Source organism: Fulmarus glacialis, unplaced genomic scaffold (genome assembly GCF_000690835.1).
Source record: "Fulmarus glacialis isolate BGI_N327 unplaced genomic scaffold, ASM69083v1 scaffold6734, whole genome shotgun sequence".
NCBI classification, from domain to species: domain Eukaryota; kingdom Metazoa; phylum Chordata; class Aves; order Procellariiformes; family Procellariidae; genus Fulmarus; species Fulmarus glacialis.
In genome coordinates, this window is record NW_009207323.1 from 1,497 (window position 1) to 11,779 (window position 10,283).

A 10,283-nucleotide genomic window follows, 5' to 3' on the forward strand; every position below is an offset into this window, starting at 1 on the left:
CCATGGCAAGCACAGAAGCCTGCAAATTAATAGCTAAACAGCAGTAATACTATAAATTCGATCTAGCATATTCCAATCAAATCTGTCGTTATCTCAAACCCTTTGAGCCCCATGTTGGGCGACAAAAAGGACTGTCGTGGTTTAACCCCAGCCGGCAACTGAGCACGCAGCCGCTCGCTCACTCCCCTGTGGTGGGATGGAGGAGAGAATCAGAAGAGTAAAAGTGAGAAAACTTGTGGGTTGAGAAAAAGACAGTTTTATAGGTAAAGCAAAAGCCACGCGCACAAGCAAAGCAAAACAAGGAATTCATTCACTACTTCGCATCGGCAGGCTGGTGTTCAGACATCTCCAAGAAAGCAGGGCTCCATCACGTGTAACGGTTACTTGGGAAGACAAATGCCATCACTCCGAAGGTCCCCCCACTCCTTCTTCTTCCCCCAGCTTTGTATGCTGAGCATGACGTCATATGATGTGGAATATCCCTTTGGTCGGTTGGGGTCAGCTGTCCCAGCTGTGTCCCCTCCCAGCTTCTTGTGCACCCCCAGCCTCCTCGCTGGTGGGATGGGGTGAGGAGCAGAAAAGGCCTTGGCTCTGTGTAAGCACTGCTCAGCAGTAACTAAAACATCCCTGTATTATCAATGCTGTTTCCAGCACGAATCCAAAACACAGCCCCATACTGGCTACTATGAAGAAAATTAACTCTATCCCAGCCAAAACCAGCACGCTGAGTCACTGCTCAAAGGCACTTGGCTTTCGCCACTCTACAGTATACAACTTCAGGGGAATTTAGGCCATCTGAATATGGCCCTAGTTGGCGCTTTGTTTAGTTCATTACTGAAAAGAAGTTTGCTACAATCGCCAGAGCTCACAAGTCCGTAGAAGCATAGCGTGGGGTTTTTTTATATGCTTCATGTTGAAGCAGTCACAGCAGCATGGGTGCACTTCCAGTGGTATATTAAGAGAAGAGCTGTTATCAGTTGTGTGTGTCCCTGTTCTTTTTGCTAGCGTCAGATCACAGGCATAGTCTGGTTTGTTGTGATGTGCTGTGGATGGGAAATAAATTCATTGTGATTTGTGGAAGGGTAGAGCTGAGCAGAGTGGAGGGTAGTATAGAGGTTCATGAGATTGCAGGTTTTACCCCTAGTTATTTTGTTGTTTAATTGCCGTTGTTCTGAGTTTGTATTGCCTGTGGAAATAAAAAATTTGCTATGATCCTAGGTATCTGTTAGTAGCTTATATTACAATGAGAATATTTCCTACTTAATCAACATCCAGAGAAAATCCTGATGATCAAAGGAGCAAATGTACGATCTCAGAGTGTCTGGGCAGTGGGCTGCCTCTCCATCCTCAGCACAGGGCTGAGGTGGAAGCTAACCACAGTGACTGACTCGCTGCTGTGCTGCTCTCGAGCCTCTGCTGGAGCAGGGGAGGTCGGTGCTGCGTGTGGAGTCCTGTCCTCACGTGCTGCGGAGCAGCCCTGGCCCACACTGCTCAGTATTTGGTCTCTTTAGATCTGGTAGCCTCTGCCTTTGCTTAAGTTTCTTGGCTTTTCTTTTCCATCGCCCTTACTTTGCAATGCTGGTTGCTTCCTCCTAGGTTGTAGAGCTCCGTTCTGTTTTAATGGCCTGAGCTGCATTTCAAAAAAAATCTAGTTCTTCTAGTGAAACATGACTTTCAAGTGGGTACTGGAGTCTTGAATTGTCAGTCGCTGCTTGCAGAGCAGACCTTGCTTTGGGTTTGTTGGCATGTGTGTGTGGTGTCTGAACATTTTCACAAATGAAATGCTTTATTAATTTTTATTTAATTCTGAATCAAGACTTTGTGGTGATCCTGAAGTGGCTAGTGAACGGCTTGATCACTTTTAACCCTTCCCCTGACAAACTCTGTGCATCATCTCTCTTTAGAGTTTCTGAACATGTTACTGAGCTGGATGATATTTCCCATACCCAAGCAATTTAAAGGCATTCATGAAGAAAAGTTCCTTTTGCAGTGTTCTAGGAGATTCCTTTGCTCGTGCACAAATATCTTCCAAAATTCTATGGGCTGAGAAGATGAAATTTCCATCCCACTGCTGCCAGAATACATTACGAAATCCGTATGTTCCCAGTACTGTCCTGTACTACAGCCTCCACCGTTGTACAAAAGTCTCCAGGAATGGGTCCATTGAGTTTTGCAAAATAGCAAAGTGTTTTGGGGGAGTGGACAGAGAAACCTCACTCCCATGCTCAAATCAGGCTCCACTGACCCCTTTTCACAAAGTTTATTGGTACGGTAATAATTTTCACCATGAAAGATTAAAGCGTTACTGCCGTAAGTTGCACAGCTCTCTCAAGTGCCAGTTTAGTGCTTTCGCAGGGGTCCACTCCCGCTTCATTTGCTCTCACTGCAGCTACTGCCAATGACCAGCAGTGTTTGTGCTGTCTCTCCTGTGCCTGCCAACTTGCGTTTTGGTGTTTTGGTGGGTTTTTTGTGTGTGTGTGGAGATCCTTCCCCCTTCTAGGGAAGTGAGGAGTTGCAGCGTTTCTGGTGTCTCTGTGGAGAGTACACCCGTGTCTCTGGAGAGCCCGGGCCTCTTGTGCTTCCCTGAGAGAAAAGTGCATTGCTACTGGCCCAGGCACTACGAGCTCTGTGAGTGTGCCTACTCAGAGGTAGAAACCATTGACTTGTAGGCCCTGAACTCCTTGCATATTAGGAACTAAGTGATAAGTGGGAGGTACCGAAGCTGAAATGCATTTTCCTTCTACTCTCTAAGCAGGGCACTGGTATCAATTCTGCTCTTTTGGCATCAGTGCGAGCAGGTGCAGCTGCTGGCCCTGCTCCACCCCCGGTCGCGCTCGCACGCTGGGGCATCTCAGTGGGCCAGACTGGACACTGGTCAGGGTTAAAAACAACTCAGCAAAATAAAGAATGTGTTTGCTTTTAACTTGGATCAGTTCCTGACATAGACCACTGCGTGGATCCATAAAAAGTTGTGGAAAATCCGAGGAGATGACTTGGAATGGGGAACCATCGGTAGGAGATTGGAGCAGAACCAACCCCCAAATTCACAGGTGTCGGGAAGGGTTTAAAAAAGAGGGGGACAACTGCTTGGAGTGCTTTAGGAGAACTATTGCATGTGGAAGGGAGCAGGGAGAAAGAGAACGAATGGATTTTAAAATTTTTTTCTTCATGTTATGATGGGACTGTACAGGAAAGCTTGATAATGGAACGAGGAATTTGCACAGAAGGGGCTCCCAGCACTGCAGTACTTGATAAAATGTTCAAATAATTTTTGTTAAGAGCAAGAAAGTAATTGAATCTTTGCTAATGGTTTCACAGACTTCTACTCTATGGAATATCAAACTCTGGGGTTCCTCTCTGCCCCTATCTCTTGTTTTTACGTTCTTGATATCACACCCATCTTAGGTTTTTCTTCCGCACTTGAATTTTTTTTCCTCTTTCCCCTTGAAGCAAATCTTTCCTGTGTTACGTACTCAGCAGTCCATGCATAACTAGGATCGACAATACTGTTCTTTCTGTAAGGAGGGAATCGGTGCAGTTTCTCTAACTGGAGCCCACTGTCAAATTTTTAGTATGCCCACAGATTTTTCCTAGCTAAATAAAACAAGCAAACCCTGTCAGCATCTTTGGATGTCTGTGCTCAGTTTTTTGTTTTAACTTAAGTTGTCTAGCCGAAGTTATGATGACAGTCTTGGAAAGTGAACTCATTTAAGAATAGCTAAATTTGTTTGTAGTAAAATACTAGAATTACTGTAGATTCCAGCTTGTTGGTACAAAGTAGAAATACAGGCTTCAGATAGCACTGGAAATGTGATAAAGTTAAAGTAAGAGAAACACTGTTAGATGAAAATGGACAAGCAATACAAAGAACTTGCACAAAATGGAGAAGGGAGTGGTATTCAGCTGGGCTCATGTACTTGTGTTTTCTTTCTTTTTCTTTTTTTTGTTTCAGTTTGGTTTCAGGCTTTGGTATCTTGTTCTCTGGTTAATAGTGCCCACATGGTAAGTTTTGGTGAGGTACTTGCGATGCAGTAATGTCAGGGAAAGGAGGAGCTCCCAGGAAAGCTCTTATAAGTGGTTCCATTCTCTGGAAACGTCAGCTGGACCAGCTGGGTTTTGTAATCTCTTCTAAAATGTAGGTCAGACAATTGCTGCTCCTGCAGAGGCCCTCTCATCTTTCTTCCAGCCCCACTAAGTTTCCAGGTGTCCTGTTCCTTCCCGTGCAGGGGAGGTAATGCTGAAGCCATCGCTCACGTGTTGTGTCCTCCTTTTCGTTCGCAGGGGACGGTCTTTACTTTGGAATCCGAAGAGGAAGAGTACCCTGGGCTCATCGCAGAGGACAGTAATGACATCTACATCCTGACCAGTGACAACTCGGGACAGGTGAGCCCCCCAGAGTCCCCAACAGTGACTACATCGTGGCAGTCGGAGAGCCTGCCCGTCTCCCTGTCAGCGAGTCAGAGCTGGCACACAGAGAGCCTGCCAGTCTCCCTGGGACCTGAGTCCTGGCAGCAAGTGGCCATGGATCCTGAAGAAGTCAAAAGCCTGGACAGCAACGGAGGGGCTGAAGAAAGGAGTGAGAACAACTCTTCCAACTCAGATATTGTTCACGTGGAGAAGGAAGAGATACCGGAGGGGATTGAAGAAGCAGTGGTGTCAGCCGTCGCTGCAGAGACCACGCAGGCAGCGTTTCCAGAAACCCCTGCTTCTTTACAGGAAGTAAAACCTCAAGCTGAAATTGCTGCTGTTGAAAAAGCACATCCCTCTGCACTTCTGCATACAAAACAGGAGGAAAAGGGAAAAGTGGCTGAAGAGCTTGTTGAACCTGAAATCCCCATATTAAGTAAACCTGTCCCAAAGTTAGCCCCATCAGAAGAAAAGGCTTCACCAGAACCTGAGAAAATACTGCTTCCAGGGGAAAAAAAAGTGGGGAAAGAGGGCCGTTTGGAAGAAATAGAAGAGAAATCCTCCGCTGCAGAGGAGAAGCCTATCTTACTGCCGGAAGGGAAATCTATATTGCTGTACGGTGGGGCTGCTGCAGTAGCTATATTAGCTGTAGCAGTCGGAGTAGCGCTGGCGCTTAGAAAAAAGTAACGGAGCTCTCTTGAGGAGGAGGAGGAGGGGGGAGAGAGAAGAGAGCACGGTCCGATTTTTGTAGTTGTGTTACCTAAAGGTTGAGCTGCCTGCTGTTTAATTGGACATTTGAGTAACTTAATGGTGATGGGGTGAGGTCGTACAATAAGCCTCCAGCTATGGACAATCATGTTTTTAGTAGAATTGGGGCGGGGACTGGTTTTTCGTGATTAAAGTACAGGGGTATTTTTAAAAAAAAAAAAAAAAAATCTGCAAATTTAAGAACTTAAGTGCAGGTGCTGAAGAAAGGGGTGCTCGTACTCTAGGAACTGGAACAGAGAATCCCCAGGGGAAGGGGAGAGCCAGCTGCTTCCAACCCCTGGAGTTTTTGGCTTCTCAGACTGACCGCTATTGCAGCTGTGCTGTCTTGTCACTTCCCGTCACGCGCCCGAGCCCTCCCCAACAAACATTAGCCAACCTGAGTCCTGTAGCGAGAGGCTGGTCTCCCTTTTGTCTCAGCTTCCTCTCAGGTACAGCACTGCTCCTCGTAACCTCGCAGGTTCCTCCTAAGCCCCAGTGGGAGAGTGCTTATTCTTACCTCTTTGCTCACACCGGTTTTGGCCCCTGACATTTACTGGAGCCCCACCCTGTAAAGATGCTGCCTCTCTATAGCTGTGTTGTCTCTGAGCATCCTGGTGTTCCTGGGGGAGAGGTGCAGGACGGCACTTCGGCTGCCCAGGAGGGTGGGAGGGACACTGCCATTTGCAGGTTTGAGAATCCATTTGCTCCGCTCCTGCCCGGTCCACTTTACTGCCGCCCTTGAGTTACCGGAGGTGCAAAATTCATGCTGGACACGGTGCCGTTCTGATCAGTACTCTGACACCAGGGTATATTCAGCAACGATGCAGCAAAACTGCGTGGCAGTGAGGCCAACGTCTCCTGCGCAATTCAAAGGTTAAACACTATGTTGTTCTGTATCATGCTGCGGTCTGTATCGTCTTTCCCAGGTTAAGCACAGAGTGTATTTAGTCCTAACTTGGTCTTGGCTGTGACAGAATCCTGGATACATAAGGCAGTGGATTCTAGTAACTGAGCAAAACAGCATTAAACATCTTCTCTATCTCCCTGTTCCCGACCTGACGGGGAGCGTTGCGCAGTGCGATTTCTCTTGCAACTCTGAATCTGTAATGAGCTAAATTTACAAGTTCACAAACGTTGAGAAGTTACTTTGGCAAAAGTAAATCCCTCTTCCTGCAGTCACAACACTTCAAATGTGCGTGAAGGGAAACCTTTTAAGTATTGTCATACGCGTTAGTTACATCGGCTCCAACCACAAGTGTTCCTCTTTCAGTGCGCGTTTGTGTGTCTGTCCTTGTCCGTACGGCAGCTCTGCAGGCAAGACCTTAGGCTTTCCAGGCAAAACTACTGATGCATCTCTGAGGGTTCATGCTGGCACTGTGGCTTAGACCAGATGGAGGTGGGTGAAAAGGAACTCGAGATAATGTAAAAATCGGAATGTGAGCTTACGGGAAGCTTACTCTTCACGAAGCACAAAGACAAGGTACTTTATTTCTAAATAACCTTATCTAGAGTGTGTCTCCTAATAAGCCTGTTCTTAAGTGATCTGAGAATGAAGAGACTGAAGCACATTCTCTATTTTATGATATTCTTTTTCCTATCCCACCCATATCCCAGAATGCTGGGAAGTCAGTAAGAACCTGGCAGATTCTGAGGAATTTTTTTTGTTTAAGCTTTTCTGAGAGTGGATTTTTTAGAAAACTGCTTGGATTTTTGAACTCTGTGTGTGTGAAGTTGAATACTGAGAGGAAGGATTGTCACGTATGTGCTGCTGCTGTGGACTGAACTCAGCAGCTCTGGAGTTCTGGACTTTACTGTTGATCGATTGCTCTTTTTTCGTGTGCAAAAGGTAGCAGGTTGGCCTTAACAGAAAAAGAAACACTTTACCATGTTGCAAAATGGAATTGACTTTTTTTGCCATTTCCTGGTGCCCTGCTGGTACTGTTATTGCTGTGCTGCGTGCCCAGAACTGGTCACTGGGACCTCCTCGCACCATGGACTCTCAAGTGTATGCCTTCCCACCACCACAGTTCCCTCCCCTGGCGCCTCACAGGAGCTTCCCTTGCGTGGAGAGGAGGTGTCTTTATGCTCCTTTTGTCACGGATGTGCACGAATGTTTACAGTTTTGCTTCATTTCACGTGTCACAACAGTGTTTTGTTGGCAAGTGACACAGTCTGTGAGGGTACCCGTTTGTTCCTATGTGGCAAGGGCTGCTTTACTGCCTGGTAAGTCGGGGTAGGTCTGCCCCTCTCCTGCTGCTCTGCTGATGGCTTCCGTTTCTTCTCCGGGTATGTTCTCTGTGGGAGAAGGGCCGTTCTTAACCCGACCTACGTCCTCTCCTTCCTGAAGATGATGCACCTACATTTGGGACATCCCCCATCTGTAGCCACGCAGCGGGTTACACAGTAGTACCTACCTGCACGCTGAAGCAGAGATGGATTTTTTGGGACGTTCTGGATAGCTTGTGCACAAACTGGGGGCGGGGGGAAGGTCAGGTGTTCTTTTAGCTCTTCTCTGTACATGGTTGTTTCAGTAGTAGTGTGGGAGATGGGCGCAGGACAGACAAGAATAAATCCGTGCCAGCTAGGGAAGAAGTCCCTAGCTTGTTGGAACAAGGAGCCCAATGGGGCATTAAATAAAAAGTGTCTTCTTCCACACACAGCAGTGAGAAGAAGGTGGCAGCAGTAGTAAGGAAAACAGATGACTTTCTTTTGTTCAGCATTTTCACGGCGGGGTGAAAGCCTTGAGTATCATCTGGTGTATTGCTACATTTAATGGAGTGTCAGCTGCACCGTGTGTTTTGGTTGCTTGGTCCCTTCTTTATATTATTGCCATTTTAGGGTCTTGGCACATCTGACAAGTCAGCAAGAATTCGTACTGTCCTCTCCCCCACCCCACTGACCACGCGTTTAGAAAATTTATCGTATGCGTCTCTTTCCTCTGGGAACGCTCATTCCTGTGGTCAGAGCTGGGACAGGCCCTGTGGAAGTCACCAAAGGGCAGGTAAGCTCAGATGACAGCATTCTTACAGACTTGAGTGCCAAGCTGCTTGCTCTATGTGTGAATTAGAAAATGGAAGGGGTTTTTTTCCCCCCTATCTTCAAGTATGTTAAAGTAATCCTAAACTGCAGGGTCTAATTACCCCAAACCGTGTGATGCGACCTCTTTTTAGTGGAACTCTTGCAGCTGGCAGAGGAAAGGCAGTAGCTATATACTTACAAAAGGGCACATAGAATTACTCTCACTTGTGTTGCTTATCCCCTTCCCAAAAGTGCCTCAATATCTGTCCTCGAGTGGCCTGTACCTTAATAAAATATCTACCTTAGACCCAATCTTTCTTCACTTTATCCTTGTCTGTAGCACACCCTAAAGCTGAGATGCTAAAACAGCAGGGGACTGGATCTACAAAAAAGTGTTAAATACTTAAAGAACTGCAGTGGGTAGCATGCTAAATAAGGCGCTGGCAAGGAAAAAACTTTCAAGAAAAGGCACAACTTAAATTTCAGTTGTGCTTAACTCCAGGCTATGCTTACTTGGGCGTTGCGGCTGGGAGCTGGGCGAGGTCTTTCTTCAGCAAGCATTCCTGGAACAACAGGCTGGGCGCAAAGACTGAAACCCCGGAGCATCTCCATTGCATAAAAGCCCAAACCACAGACACAGAGCCATGTCCCTGCCTGCTGCAGCCACGCGCTGTGCCAGAGCCTGGTGGACTCCTGCCTCCCGAGTCCCTTGACCTTCACAAGATCCAGGCTGTGGGGCTGCCGTTGGCACAGCAGAGCTGAGCTGCTCCACTAGAGCAAAATCAGAGTATTACTGGGCACACGCAGAGAGGCAGCTTGAAAATTTAAGCTTTCAGTTCTTGTCGGGCTGGGTGGATGCCGAGTAGGGGTTCTCAGGGTGGTACTTCGGCTGCTGAAAAAAATACTGAAAATGGCTTAGAGCTACAATACTAAGTCTGGCCCAATGAAACAAGCTAGAGACAAGAAAGCAACACTTCTGCAGCCTTCTCTCCATTCAGATGTGAATCATTAAGCAGCTATCTGCTCCAGGTATTCGCCAGTCTGAACAGCAGCTCCTAGCATAGAGCCAGACGATGCAGTGGAAGCATGTTCTCTGTTTAGTATTGCACCTGGTTTTGGACACCAGTTTAACTTCTGGCTGGAGGTGAAGTGCCTGCTGTTGTGGTGGTTGCAGTTGGTTGTTTCTTCCCTAACCTACCTTCCAGAAAGCAAATTACTACAAGAATCCATCCTTGCTGTTTGTTTGAGGGCCTGATTTTCTCATCCTGGCTGGGGCATCTGCAGCTCAAGGGGCAGCTGAAAGCTGTAGTGCCGAGTGCTCTTGCACAGGGCAAGTTCTGTTGCCAGAATCCCATCTCCTTCCTTTTCATGTAGCTCTGATCACAGCTAGGCTAACACTTTGGACTGTATTTTTAAACTGATCAATGCTTTCCAGTGGTCACAAATTAAAAACTTCATTGGTAGTAAACAAGCGAGGTTCTGAAGTTTGGTCTTTTTTCATTTTAATGATTGTAGTAGACAGAATAATCTGAGGTCATAAGCCTTCCCTACATTTGATTTCAGCTACAGTGGTATGGCAGTACTAGCAAAGCCCTAGTAAGGTAGATGTTGCTATTCTGGCAAAAAAATAGAAGTGCTTCTGGCACCATAGGCTCTCATTCACTGAACCAGCGCAAGCTCATGCTACAGAATTTGAGAGTGTAATTACTAGATTATTTTGCTGTGAAATGGGGGGGGGATGGAGGAGTGAACACAGCCCCAGCTGCCATGCCTAGGTAGAGCCCAGGTCTCATTCCAAGCATGAAATGTACTGAAGGTCAACTCATCCCTATGTGGCTACTTCAACAGGAGCAGACACATACAACAGGAGCCATGTCTACTCCAGTAGGTTACACAACAGGAGACGGCATTTCCTAGTGAAACATGGGGAGGTGAGGCACATTATCTCCTGTACCTGCTGAAGGCAGAAGCTGTGCATGAGTTTAACTTGGCTTGGACCGCTTAATTTCAGGACTAGGAAGGTTACAAGAACAGTATTGCTTTGACTCCATGTATGTATCTGTGCTTCAAAGTGCAAGCTCTGTATTGCCATTTAAAAAAAATGGGGGGGG

At 46.8% G+C, this 10,283-nt stretch overlaps 1 protein-coding gene across 1 annotated transcript; it reads left to right on the forward strand.

Annotated features, from left to right (window-relative positions):
* The first annotated feature begins 4,286 nt into the window (after positions 1 to 4,286).
* Positions 4,287 to 5,365, forward strand: LOC104075512 (bcl-2-like protein 13). Its single transcript, XM_009576044.1, has one exon. The coding sequence runs from the start codon at positions 4,522 to 4,524 to the stop codon at positions 5,092 to 5,094; it is 573 nt and encodes a 190-aa protein (XP_009574339.1). The 5' UTR covers positions 4,287 to 4,521; the 3' UTR covers positions 5,095 to 5,365.
* The last annotated feature ends 4,918 nt before the right edge of the window (positions 5,366 to 10,283 follow it).

What these genes read in the sequence shown, in the direction of transcription:
- LOC104075512 (XM_009576044.1), top strand. Translation starts at nt 4,522, where the DNA reads ATGGATCCTGAAGAAGTCAAAAGCCTGGACAGCAACGGAGGGGCTGAA.